The following is a 15,047-nucleotide window of genomic DNA, read 5'->3' on the forward strand; positions in this document are numbered from 1 at the left end:
ACAGATGCATCATATCTCTAAAAATCATTTGAGCATCATCCTGGGGATTACCAAGGATTCTTGTGCATTTTCCACCCTTCTTCCTCTTTTAATCACGTGATGTAAATGAGAACTATATTTTTCTCTCCTGTTTTCCGTCGCATTTGAAACCAGAGTTGCAATAGAACTACAAAAAGAACCAGAGGGTTAAGTATAACTAGTTATTTGTCAAAAAAAAAAAATCAAAAAAGTATTGAACTTTGGTACAGGAAGCACAGAGTTTCGGTTTCTGGATCACACCTTAAATTGACTGGTTCAATGGAACTAGAAGCAAAATGAAGATTTATGAAAATTCCGTGCAGGAAAAGTAAATATCAGATAATCACAAAAATCTATATCCATAAATATTAGAAATAAATGCGAGTAAGGTATATTTCTTTCAGTGATGTTTTACTGTGAAGGAACTTCCATTTATCCTAAGGTAAAATATTCTTAATAAACTAGTCCCCTCCATACTGCAAAAAAATCAGGGTTCAATACCTGCGAATAAACTCGAAGATTTACAAAGCTAAAATCGTGGTTCGATACCCTCGGAGAGCACAGCGAAGATACGATTTGAATTTATTTTGATTTTATTAAACTAATAATTCAATGAATCCTAGCCAATTTTTATTTTAAACATTGGATAATTTGCACCAGTTTCATTTCTTATTAATGTTGTTTCTAATTCATATAGTTTATCTATAAATATAATGTTCATTAGTTCTTTCAGGTTATTTTTAATCCTTATAGATTATCTATATGTATAATACTCGCTAGTTGTTCTTTAGACTGAAAGTAACCTCTGCTATTCTCTAAGTTACTCATATAAAATCCTTCCGGTTCTATATTTGTCAGTTCTTTTTTCCCGTATTATATATAAATACACCCACAACTCACTACGATAAGTTTCACTTATCTTTGCTAGCGTGTACTTATCTATATATAGTTTGTATATAGTCCTAACGTATTTTTACACTTTCCTTGTATTACTTCAAACCCTATCTAGTTTCTTATCCTCATTGATTTGTATTTCTATTATTTCCTCATCCTAAAATCCTGATTCATCCAGGAGGGATGCGATAAAGTGTACATCAGTACGTCAGATGTTCAGATGCATGCCAACTATCATCGGAAAGACTCGGCCATCATTCGGGAAGGATTTCAAAGGTTTCGGGCTACCGAGGACTGCGGCACTACGTCGTGTTCCTTTTACGGCCAACGAACCACGCATTTCCACTGTCGACGGTCAGGCTGCAGTTATAACTTCAAAAATAAGGCAGACATGGGTAAGAACAGAAACCGGTGGTTACAGTTTCACAAAAGCATAAGTTCTTTAGCCATTAACTTTTGAACCCCCAGATGTTTATACTCATAGTATCACTAGCAGGAGTATACGTCCGACGTACAGGTGAAATAAAACCAGTTTGTAGCAAAAAATAAGACACTGTGCTTCTTTTTTCCTAAGCACAATAAACACTGAAAGTTCAATTAAAATACATAGATGCACCAATGTTGAAAATATTTGATCAACAAAAATTAGATGGTCTTCCTCACATCGTTCTGTATAACTGTTAAGTTGTGCTGATTTGGTACTTTTTTTCGAAATTAGTTGGGGGGCAACTCCCTCATGACTTTCCTCATGTCATTCTGTATCAATGTATCAAATTGTGCTGATTTCGTAATTTTTCCGAAATTAGATGGTGGTTCCAAACCCCCTTCCTCACGCCATCCTCTATCAGTGTGTCAAGTCTGGTGCTGGTTGGTCAAGAAATGTGGAAACTATAAGGAACATATACATAGATATTAACATTTACTTATATAGATGAAATCATGCTGGCTTTTCTGTAAAAACTTATGTTAGTGTCAAACGATCAGCCACAGTTAACCTCATGTAAGTCAAAACGTACCTTCTGCATTTATAACCATAACCATTGTATTTTTACCTCACACTATATTTTGGTTCAGTGGTTAACCCGAGAGCTTTTAATGCTAAACTTCAAGTTTTTTTTGCCCTCGGTGGGTAGAAACCAGATACCCCCTTGTTTGGCTTAGTGCTTGGCAACGAATTAACAATGTTAAGTAAACAGTGTGCTTCCCAAGACAAAAGATTATGAAACTAGACTCGAAATCTGTGAATCGTGAATTCGAATCCCACCACTGAACATGCTCGTCCTTTCAGCTATGAGAACGTTATAATGTCACAGTCAATCCCACTATTCGTTGGTAAAAGAGTAGCCCAAGAGTTGGATGATGTTGACTAATTGCCTTCCGTCTAGCCTATCATTTCAGAAGTAGTGACGGCTAGCACGAACGAACCTCGAGCAGCTTTGTGTGAAATTCAACAAACAAATAAACCCGAATTTGTCATTTATTACCAAGTGCTTTTCTTCGAAGTTTCTAAAATAGTAATTCAGTTACTTTATCAAAAATGACACAAGTAGAACAACACCATTAAAACGCTTGCTCAGGAAGTTCCTTGTTTCTTATTTTTCCGTTTTTTCAAAACATATGCCTCATTTTGGAAAACATGTTTTACTTTAAGACAAGCAAAAGTACCCGTCCCCAGTGACGTGAGAGGTTTAAGTTAATCAGGTTAAGTTATTTCATGGACTTTAGATAGGTTTATTGTGTCACGCTCTCGGTTTAACTCAAAGCTTAAACTATTAGGAATTAATCGCACTGTAATTCATATTTCAAAACGTGACGTAAAGAATAAAAATTTTAATTTATCGCATGTTATTACTGAGCGGCTCTTAGCATGACTGAAACACTATAATTACTTTTCGAGTTGTACGATGTAGTATAACTCAACATTCACTTTTAAAACCGGAGACGACGAACGCTCGGGCACACATTACGATTCTCAATGTATGAAAAAAACTACACGTGCATTTGTCGTCACACAAGCGAAAAGGAGGCTAAGACAACAAGTAGTTATGCTAAAATTAAAAGTATATATTATAGCGTCAACGTATTAAATATTAATGCTAAGTAACAAAACAGTGTAAAATAACTATAAATTAATACAGTATATTAATACTGATTAGTCGAGTAAAATAAAAGAAAATTAGTTTTAAAAAATAGAGTAAATCCATAACGTATGCGCTACAAATTTTGAAAGAGAACAAGAACAAAAATATATACGCATATTCAGGTATCATCTCTTTAGTGCGTAGAAACATAATGTATCCAAAACTTACTGGGAGTGTTAAAATTAAGGTTGAAATTTTTGTTGTTTTTACATTTATATAATATTCGATTAACTTTGTCAGTATGCCTTCCATAATTAGAGGGAAAATTAACAGTTCCTGCGCTACCAGCTGTGATGAAACCCCAATCGCTAAACGTTCGCTGAAATAAATAAAAAAATAATTATTTTTTATTATTTTCTGGAAAATAAAGGTAGATTTTTTAACCCTAGATTTATTGTCAGTACGTCCAAGTCCCTCAAGAGTGCGCTACAATTTCTGAAAAACAACAGAACATGTCTTTCACACATTTTTGCCAACTGTTCTTGTCTTACATCTATGACTTCATACATGCTTCTTTTACCACAAATTATAATTTGTTTTGTATGAAACTCATTAAGCTAATTCAGTGAGCATTATATCCCCCCCCTTATCTAACTTATCGCTTGAAGGTGTGTAGTTTAGTTTATGATAAAAATATTACCTTGAAGGTTTCCAATCACGACCCCAACTGTTACTTTTGTCGCGCTAAACATGCTCGCCCTCCCAGCCGTGGGAGCGTATAATGTGACGGTCAATCCCACTATTCGTTGGTAAAAGAGTAGCCCAAGAGTTGGCGGTGGGTGGTGATGACTAGCTGCCTTCCCTCTAGTCTTACACTGCTAAATTAGGGACGGCTAACACAGATAGCCCTCGAGTAGCTTTGTGCGAAATTCCAAAAAACAAACAAACAAACTATTACTTTCGTTGTTGTTTGAAGTCCTATTGCTTGATTTGTGAAAAATGAAATTATCTCATTCAAGGCTACTGGTATATACGCCACTAGAGGGTGATTCTGATCAATATTCATGGCACTTCCATGAGTAAAGGTGTCCAAGGTCTCGCGCTCCTAAAACGTATAAGGCCATCTACAGGTTTAGCACAGAGTAGGTATTTAAAGTATGCAGTTAATGCTAGTTAACCGGTATTAGTAACCCTTAATGTTCGTGTTACAGATTTTCTAAATGTTCGATTTTACGCACATCATCATTTTTAGTTAATTTTAATACAAAGTTAAAATATTTGGATAATGACGTGTATTAGTATCTCTGAAGTCAGTTCCTTTTATATATAAAAAAGTATTAATTTTAAGAGTTTTATTAAACAATTTTCATGACAGTTATTTCTAAGCTTTACTTTCAGCCGCGGCATATTGGCTCATAGAATGGTTTTACATTCTTTAAATCAAGTACACACTTTAAGATCACACACAGCTCTCTCATTTCTTCACCGATTTGAGATCTAATTGCAGTTTTAGACTCACGAGGTCAAACCCTCTTAACTGATGTATTTGATCACACCGAAGGTCTCATAGATTAATTTACTCTATAGAAAATTGGTGTAGTTTTTTACGCTCAGTTAAAACTAGAAAATTCTTCTCTGCAGCTATTGTTAACGGATAGGAATTAACATTTTCCAGTTTACGTTTAAAATTAACATATTTCGTAACGTGAGGTGGGCATAAATGATTTATACAGTTGTAAAAAGTCCACGAGTCACACTTGATAAATCATTAAAACTACATTTTCTTTAAAATAAAGTTAAACATTGCAACACCATATCAATCCTGGTCGCACCAAACATATTCGCCCTCCCAGCCGTGGGGGCGTTATAATGTTACGGTCAATCCCACTATTCATTGGTAAGAGTACCCCAAGAGTTGGCGGTGGGTGGTGATGACTAGCTGCCTTCCCTCTAGTCTTACACTGCTAAACTAGGGACGGCTAGCACAGATAGCCCTCGAGTAGCTTTGTGTGAAATTCAAAACAAACAAACACGCAACACCATATCCGCCAGATGATAACACTACTGCACAGGTTTAAACGCCAGATGTGTATGTGTTATTTAATTACAAGCGGTTGACACACACATAATAGGAATTTCAAAGTTTATATTACAAAATAGCTCTTGCTGGCTGTTTCATCGATTTTAACATGCAAATCAAAGTATCTCGCGAGTTTCTGGCATTTTCGAACTAGGTAAAAATCATAAGAAATATATAATTTAATTGTCACTTCTGTAACGCACGCATGACATCAAAATGCGAAAAATGATTATTTGCAGGATATTTTGCTTTTTTTGAATTTCGCACAAAGCTACACGAGGGCTATCTGAACTAGCTGTCCTTAAATAACAGGGAAGACTGGCTAGTCATCACCACCCACCACCAACTCTTAGGCTACTGTTTTATCAACAAATAGTGGGATTGTTTGTCACATTAAAACGTCCCCACAGCTGAAAGGACGACCATGTGTGGTGCGGTTCCAATCCCCGTTACACCAAATATTTCAGCCGTGGGAGCGTTATAATGTGACGTTCAATCCCACTATTCATTGGTAAAAGAGTAGCCCAAAGGTTGGCGGTGGGTGATGACGACTTCATACTTTCCCTCTTGTCTTACACTACTAAATTAAGAACGGCTAGCGCAGATAGCTCTCGTGCAGTTTTGCGCGAAATTCAAAACAAACCAAACTAGAAGATAAAAAATGATCTAATAGTCAAATGACTCGAGAAATACTAAAATATTATTGATATAATAATTTTAATTTCACTTTCGAATAGCTCTAAATTAAGCCTTCGGATGAATGTATTTGGACTGTATTCAGTGGTACAAGTTTTTATCAGTTTATTTCACCATCGAATCTAAACAAGTTTTTACGCTTTTTTTCTATTAATTCAGAGAAACACAAGTCCTATCATGTCAAGGATGAACAGCTGAGTAAAGATGGTTTCAAGAAGTTTATGAAACAGGAACACTGCTCATTTCAGAACTGTCGATTCTCTAGAATTTGCAACCACATCCACTGTATTCGTCCAGGTAGGTTAGACAGCTATTTTGATTTTTGTTCAATATAAAATAATTACCCCCCACTAATGCTCTTCTTACAACGTTTCGTCTTGGGAAAATAGTTTCGATAATGTCAGAAGCATATCTTACGATTGACGAAAACCTGGTGGGGTACTGCAACTTCGTCGTTTCCTCATTAGGAGACAGTAACTGTTGACCAATTGGAATATTATCTTCAAAAATAAATTCTCCGGCAGTTACAGCTCATAACTGCAGGGTCTATGGGAGATAACAACTGTTGACAGATTAGAATACTGTCTTCAAATAAATCCCCTGGCAGTTACAGCTCGTAACTATGGGGCTTTTAGCAGACAATATCTGTTTATAGATTAGAATAGTGTCTTCAAATGAATCCCCTGGCAATTACAGCTCGTAACTACGGGGTTTTCAGCAGACAATATCTGTTGGCAGATTGGAATACTGTCTTCAAATAAATCCCCTGGCAGTTATAGCTCGTAACTAGCGTTTACAGCAGACAATATCTGTTGACAAATTGGAATACTGTCTTCAAATAAATCCCCTAGCAATTACAGCTCGTAGCTACGGCTATTTCAACAGGCAATACCTGTTGACAGATTGGAATACTGTCCTGAAATAAATCCCCTGGCAGTTTCAACTCATAACTACGGCGTTTACAGCAGACAATATCTGTTGACAGATTGGAATACTGTCTTCAAATAAATCCCCTGGCAGTTTCAGCTCACAACTACGGCGTTTACAGCAGACAATATCTGTTGACAGATTGGAATACTGTCTTCAAATAAATCCCCTGGCAGTTTCAGCTCATAACAACAGGGTCTTTGGGAGTTAACAACTGTTGAAAAATAGGAATATTAACCTCAAAGTAATCCAGCCATACAGTTGAGTCTCATGTTTCTAACGAGCGAAACAAGTCTTTGGCTAGTTATCTCCTGTTTCGATTAATTTTATCTTTATAATCTATCGCTTCTTTTAAAAATGTTATTTCAGTTGACCAGAAGGCTTATTTCGTCGATAGAGTGTATCTTCCCACAGTAAAATGATATAGCGGTCTAAGTTATCTGTTGGTCTAAGGATAAAGATAGTTTACTGATAACAATATCTACTAATCCAGCTTTACTGCTCACCTCAGTGGAAAGTCTAACGACATAGAAAATGATATATCAGTTAGCCTATCTGCGAGTCTCGAGGAAAGATAATAATCAACTTGTGATTATGAAAACTGCTAATCCAACATTATTGCTCGTCTCAATAGAAAGTACAACAACTTAGAAAGAGAGGTACTTGTCTGAACCACCTGCTGGTTCTCGAGTACATTGTTCCAATTCCGTTGAACGACAAGAGTTCAACCTCCTAGATTTAAAACTTCTGAGATTGACATACTCTGTAGACAAGCTTGCACCCATCCCATTCAGCCACATCACTAGTACCTTGATAACAATATCGCACATGGTTTACTACGTGGTACGTTTGTTGCCACCAAAAAATCGCGATTTAAATTATGGCTTTACTTTATTTAGTGTGCCTTAATTTCATAGCAACATTTGAAATCTTGTTGAAACAAAAACGAACTAGATTTAAATTCATTTAAAAAATAAAAAAAAAATTCCTAGGGGGTCAGCGCTAAAATCCGAGGGTTCAATTCCCCGTAGTCGACAAAGCGTAGATAGTCTATTGTGTAGCCTTGCGCCAAGAAATATAGTCAAGCATTTAAAAAAGTGTGTAACGTTTAAAAGAGTAAAAAGAGTGGTACTATTTGATGAATTGTTAAAAATTCCAAAATCTATTTAACATTTTCCCTGATTAACACAACGTTTTTATTAATCTCCAGTGCATAACAATCTGTAATTAAGGCAGAGATGTGGGCACTGAACGTGACAATGTATTCATTGCTGAGAAACACTAACTGCGTGATGACAACTGTCGACAGATTGGAATAATGTCCTCAAATAACCCCTTCCCCTGCAGTTGCTCATAACTACAGGGTTTTCAGGAGACGATAAATATTCAATTAGAATACTGTCCTCAAATACTTCCCTCCCCTGCAGTTGCTCATAACTACAAGGTTTTCAGGAGACGATAAATATTGAATTAGAATGCTGTCCTCAAATACCTCCCCGCCTCCGGCAGTCATAACTTATTTAAAAGTAAGGGTAAGCATCTTGGGTTTCACCTAGAATTAGTAAGTGAGGCTTAGTGTAGTTGTAATAGCTTCCACAAAAACGTTCATTTTTTAAAGGAAAAACACAATTTGAAAGCAACTGGAAATCCAAAAATGTATTCTTGATCAAAACGACTGGTATAGGTATTAAAACCTAATCAAAACAAAGTACATAAAAACGTTTGGACCTCTCTTTGTCAACCTGAATATGACCTAAGAAGGTCGAAATGTTATTCTGTACTTTATTTTAAAGTTTCAATACCCATACCAGCTGTCTTGAGAATTTATTTGTCTCGATAAGAGTAAAGTTTCTACTATTGTGAAACCACCATTTCAGATTTCAAACTATTAGAAGTCTTCATACTATTTTTATTTCTATCTTAAAGATTCCGTAGATGCGTCTTAAAGAATCCAAGAGAAATATGAAACCGCAGGTTATTCAGTGACAGACGTGGGTTGATTTTGTGATGCAGCTCTGGAATTTGGTATCTGGCGTTTAAATCCTCGCGATAACATAAAATATCCTTCTCATTTTTATAGTGGCCTGGAATGGCCAAGAGGTTAAAGGGCGCTCGACTAGTAATCTGCGGGTCACGGGTTCGAATCACCATTCCAACAAACATGCTCGCCTTTTTAGCCGTGGGAGCTCAATAAATCTCACAATTCGTTGGTAAAAGAGTAGCCCAAGAGTTGGCGGTGGGTTGTGATAACTAGTTGTCTTCCCTCTACTTTCTTCCTGCTAAATTAAAAACAACTAGCGCAGATAACCTTCGTCTAGTTTTGCGGAAACTTCCAAACAAATCATACTCGTTTTAAAGCTGTAAGAGCATGGTAAATGTGGCAGTTAATTCGTCAGAGTTAGGTAATGATTGATATGGTGCTGTTATCCGGCTGCCTTTTTCCTGGTTAGAAATTGAAAATTAAAAGTTGCTGACCGTTATGGTGAAACCTGTCTTCATATTCTAAGTCCATTATTAAAAATCACAAAACGGTCACTCAGGTTTCTTAATAAATGGCTTCGAAGAGCTATTTAATTTTCAAGTTAGTCTTAATTGTTAGAAATGTACTCACGATCTGCCCTTAAATAATATAAAATATTTTTCTTCCTTTGTACAGCCGAACAAAGGATATTAGGTTTGGTTTCATACCATTAGTTTGACTCTGTATATTCTATAAAGCTGATATGTACAACCTCAACACGTCATCATCAGAAATCTTCAACTTCTTCCTTCATCTTGTGAAACCTTTTTATGCTCACATATCACAACAGCATTTTTCTTGGGCAAATAGTTACAATTAAAAACAACTTTCTTAAATTACACAAAATTCACTTTATTTGAGACTGTATATCTGGCGTAGGTATCCACGAATAATTTTTCCCCTGTTCTCTCAAATAAATATTAGAATGTATTGTTTCATCACGTGGAGACATTTTCGGTCGTAAACCCAAAAATATCTTACGAGATGAGCCCAGTTTAGGAGATCTGGGTTAGTTTTAAATTTAAATACTAAAAATTAACAACCAAAAGCAAGGTGTACATAATCAATGTATTAAGACTTTCTAACCAACACTGTTAACGAAAGCAACATTAGAAGAAAAAAAAAGGTTTACGCTAATCAAAACAGAGTAACTTAACTTTATTCGTTCCCTAACAACTGTGTTATAAATTATTCTATGATCCGTTTTGTGATGACTTTCCTTTCTTTGATTAAGGAAGTTAAATATTCCTATTCTTATTAATACAGATCATTAAAACAGTTACATTAAGAACTGAAGTAAACGAATAAAGCCAATCTCGTTTGACTTATTCAATCCTTGTCGTGTAAATGCGATCCTTCTAAGATCCCCCCTTCTGCTTCCGATTGCTTAGTCCTGTTTTGTAAAAATAATATCGATGTTAATATAAATTTTTAAGGGTAAAATGTTTATAGTTTTATGTCCTGTATCTGAATACAAAGTTTGGTGGCATCGCAAAGTTTTAGCGACTCGACAATGTTTGTTTTTTTAAACTTTCATAGGATGTACGTATGTCTTGCATTCAAGTGGACAGCTGTACTCACACAAAAGAAAACACGAGAGACGAGAAAACGAAATGGCGTACCGTAAATACAAATTAGCACAGAATATGATGAAGGCCTTGTCAGAATCAGGAATTGTACCTTCCAGTATCGCCCCAGAACAGGTAAAAAATTTACATAGAAACAAGTATACGTTTCTCTATAACCTGAAACCATTTATTTGACAAATTCTTATACTGTATTCCCACCTGCTGGTATACGTAATTGGGACTCGTACCTTTTAGTATCGTTCCAAAACAGGTAAACACTTTATGTAGAAATGAGTACACGATTTTTTATCCCATACAACCATTTATTTGATAAATTCCGATATTGTAGCGCCACCTGTTAGTATACAGAACAGTTACGCTTTACTGAGGTGGTTTTGTTATGGCATTTTCTTCTATGTGTGTGTGTGTGTGTGTGTGTGTTTTCTTATAGCAAAGCCACATCGGGCTATCTGCTGAGCCCACCGAGGGGAATCAAACCCCTGATCTTAGCATTGTAAATCCGTAGACTTGCCGCTGTAATAGCGGTGGGCTTCTTCTATCTGCATTAGGTTTAATTATTTTTCAATGGTTGTAAGAAGCTCTTATTTATAGGTTATTCAAACAGCTGGTGATTAAAAAAGTTACTTTGGCCTATACATTTCGGTCACAACGGTTTCGTGCTATCCTCCTCTTATTAGGCCTAACATGGCCAGATGGTTAAGACACTCGACTCGTAATCTGAGAGTCGTGGGTTCGAATCCCCGTCACACCAAACCTGCTCGCTCTTTCAGCCGTGGGGGCGTTATAATGTTACTGTCAATCCCACTATTCGTTGGTAAAAGAGTAGCCCAAGAGTTGGCGGTGTGTGGTGATAACTAGCTGCCTTCCCTCTAGTTTTACATTGCTAAATTAGGGGGTGGCTAGCGCGAAATAGCCCTCGTATAGCTTTGCGCGAAATTGAAAGCCAAACCTCCTCTTATTGGTAATTCTGGGATAAGCCGAAACAGTTATATAGAGTATTGATTTTAATATATATTAAAAGTTTTTGCAATGTACTTTTGTCTTCAAAAACTTATCAAGAAAACTTAGAAAATCATGCAACCGAAAACTCCAGGCATTGGGATTGAGCGATTAGAGCGTACTGTCTGAACATGTCGTTTAATAGCATATATATTGGTTAGGAAAAGGAAAAAAGTCTTAAAACGACATTAACATAAAGCAACTAAGTTTTCTGTATAAAGTTCTTGCTTGTTGGGGCATATAGAATGCCCTAAATTTTGCTTCAAATATTCGCTAAGATAATTACAGTTATTTATCATAATTATTATACAATTAATTTTCATTTTAAGGAGCCCAACGCCAGTAAGATGCACCGTCCTTCTGAAATCCGACTCGTTATAGAAAGTCAGTGACTACTGTTTAAAAGTTTTAAAATTATGTTAACACATTTATTAACATTTACTTTGAATGCGTTAACTCCTCTCTAGCCATGTCTCGCTGTCACAGTATTTCATGCATTCTGTCCAACGGGCCCCCTAGTGGCACAACAAACTCACAACGCTAGAAACCGTGTTTTGATATCCGTCATGGCCAAAGCACAGATAGCTCATTGTGTAGCTTCGTGCTTAGCTTCAAACAAACAATCTGCTTGTAGGTCAGCAGTCAGTCTTCGAAGTTACAACGATCAAATCTGGGATTCGATCCTAGCGCTGGACAGCTAAAAAAAATCACCAACACTCATGCATGCTGTAATACATTACACTTGGGTCTCAGTAGAATTCAAGTGGCCATTGGTGCACAAATTCAACACTTCTTTCCTTTGAAACACAAATAAATCATTTGGTTAACAAAATTGTTAGATATCTTCTAATAAGCTATAAACATTTAGTAGTTTGGGAATTCAAAAATAGACTTTCTTCAAATCAGGTTTTATGTCAATTTACTGGAGTAAATTACTTTTTTCAGTTTAGAATAAGTTTTTTTAAGGTACTCAAAAATTAATAAAGGTACAATTTGATTCGTTTTATGGACTTCTAAAATTTGCATAGTGTGTCCGACAATATATTTTATTTTGTAGCTCATGAACTTACCAGGAGATGGCTCTTTGAGTTCAAGTCCCACAGTTACATCTGTGCCGCCACTCATTCAAACAGGCCTCACTAGCGCCATTTTTAATGGAGCGGTTAATAACAGAAATTCTATGGACAACGTTTATACCAGCCATCAAGAAAATATCTGTGAAGACCTTCCAGTTTCAGGATCCTCCCCTCAAACGTTTTCGTCTTTTACAAAATTTGAACCTGTGATTTCATCGTTCGATTTGAAACCTGGCCCTACTCTTTCTACTCCAGACACCAGCATTAATGTAAGCACACCAGAAGCTGTGGACTTAACCAGTGACTTGTGTAAAACTAAAGACCTGGATGATAAATGGAAAACTTCTGTCAAAAGGTAGGTAAATTTTAATCATGTTAAATAATTAAAAATTGTATTAAAATCCTTCTGCTACGTATCATTAATGTTTTAAAATTCACTTATTAGTAGAAACAAAAAATATTATAGCTAGCCTCTTCATTCAAAAATATGAAATTAAGATGTACTAACTTTTAAGTATATATCTCGATACAATAAAACTGAAATTATTGATAATTAAAGGAACTATAAATTGTTTTTACAGATGTTCAAAACCATTCAGTGAAAAAAATCACAGTATTTCTCCCATTTTTACTTCAATCGGTTGAATTGATTGTTTAGCTGGTCAGGCCGCCTGGCTGTTAAATTGTGCTACCTAGACATGCAACACATTATAGCTATTTCAACGTTTGTGTAACAATTAATTTCAGTAATAAAAATTGAAATGGTCTGACAGACAAAGCTTCAGTATGGTAGAAAAATAATATATATATATCTTGTTGCTTTATTTCCATGCAAATATTACTATTATATCGCCTAATTTACATTTAAAAAAAACATGTTGAGTTACTAGGCTGACAATATTATCGAACAGTTGGCGCCAATACTTACCCTCAAGCCTAAGTATGACCTACTAATGAGAATGGCGAACTTCGGATGGTTCACGTTTCATTGCTGCAAAATTATAATAAAAACTATGACAATAACTGCCAAATCCCACTGCTTGATAAGGAATCGCAGGAGTTGGCGGTAGGTGCTCTTCATTAACTTCCATCCCTTTTGTCTTAGTGTTTGTGTCCTTTGTGTAGGTGGGTACTACATAGTTTTAGAAATTTAGACAGATATCCAAATCAGAAAAACTTTTACTTGAAACGCAGCACCCTCTAGGAAATACGTTTAATTAAATTGATTTATTTTTGCATTACATAATTTTACAGACGTAGCGGTGCTGCTAAGTAATCCGCGTTTGGAAAATAAACTGATTTTTAAATGAAAGTTTTTAATATATGAATCATAAAACTGTTAAGAACAAACTACGAAAAAAGCGTATAATTTATTAAGTTTAAAATGTTTTAAATAGCAGTTTTCTGTGAAGTCATAAACTTAAAGAAGTATTTTCAAGAATTAAAGAAAATGAAGGTAATGGTATTTAACTTCATATTAAAAGTGTTTAAAAGAGTTAAAATATTAAAGTCGACCGTTTTAAAAGCAAATATAATGGGCATGTATTTAATATTGTACTTTATAAATAACTGATGGATTTGTTTGTAATTAAACACAAAACTGCATAATGGGCTATTTATGGTTTGCCAACACCAGGTATCGAAACCCTGTTTCTAATGTTATAAGTTCGTAGACATACCGCAGCGCTATTAGGGGTCAAAACTAATAGGATTTGGTTTTATTACAATTACTATGCAACTAACTGTACTACATCATTGTTAAGCGTAACGAAGCTCACGTGAATTTATTTTATGATCTCTTAGCTATAGTTTAAAAAGAAGGAAGCATTGACTGCATTGTGGTAGTTCATTGTTATCAAAGCTGTTGGATTTTTTTTAAAGTATTTGATATGTGAATCTAGCTGTTACTTAGGTGATTTTATTAACTAAAATATCTCGTCTAACTTGTCTACTTACGCAGTGGTATAGGAAAGGGTTGCAAAGTAGGAGTGCTTGTCTAGACATGCAGATAATATAATAACATAATTTACACTTGTTATTTAAGTTAAATATGTAAATGTAGTGGTACTAATGCAATCCTGGTTCCGACGTTCCTGTTATGGATGCGTTAAATAAAGTCGTATATTTTTTAATCATTACTTTCTGAAAATTTGTTCTTGTTCTATCAAGCAACAAAGTGGAAAAAATAACATCGCTTAAATTTCGTGTATTTATTATTTTTCTAGCCATAATTTCAATAAAAGGCCTAAGATACAAAAAATTAATACGAAGCTTACCTGCTAAATTCTTCAGAATAATAAATTAGTAGTGTCAAAGTTGGTGAGTGAAACATACATTGCTGGCCAAAATCTTAAGGCCAAAGAACATAAAGAAAATATATCCATTTTGCATTGTCAGACTTAACCACTTATTTGAGTAGTGCTTCGAAAGATAAAAATAAGAAAAGGGAAAATAAAAAAAAACTTTTTTAGCATTTAATAGGGAAAATGTGAACACTATGAAATTAGCCTAAATACCAGCTGGTCAAAAGTTTAAGACCATACTGAAACGAAGCGTTAATCGGTAAACACGTAACGAAATTTAGTCATTTGTGTCCAAGCATTAGCGTTGTCAACATCTCCCACTGACATCTCCTGTGTTACATTGGGTAAAAACATGGCAAAGGCT

At 35.3% G+C, this 15,047-nt stretch overlaps 1 protein-coding gene across 15 annotated transcripts in view; it reads left to right on the forward strand.

Annotated features, from left to right (window-relative positions):
* LOC143254304 (zinc finger protein castor homolog 1-like) overlaps window positions 1-15,047 on the forward strand; it is a 243,484-nt gene that overhangs the window by 208,709 nt on the left and 19,728 nt on the right. For all 15 annotated transcript variants that reach the window (XM_076509244.1, XM_076509245.1, XM_076509247.1 and 12 more), the window contains 4 exons: window positions 1,091-1,307; window positions 5,929-6,066; window positions 10,256-10,419; window positions 12,362-12,735. In XM_076509244.1, the coding sequence (XP_076365359.1) occupies window positions 1,091-1,307; window positions 5,929-6,066; window positions 10,256-10,419; window positions 12,362-12,735 (893 nt within the window). The remainder of the gene's footprint in view (window positions 1-1,090; window positions 1,308-5,928; window positions 6,067-10,255; window positions 10,420-12,361; window positions 12,736-15,047) is intronic.

The sequence above is a fragment of the Tachypleus tridentatus genome, chromosome 6 (genome assembly GCF_004210375.1).
Source record: "Tachypleus tridentatus isolate NWPU-2018 chromosome 6, ASM421037v1, whole genome shotgun sequence".
Lineage (NCBI taxonomy): Eukaryota > Metazoa > Arthropoda > Merostomata > Xiphosura > Limulidae > Tachypleus > Tachypleus tridentatus.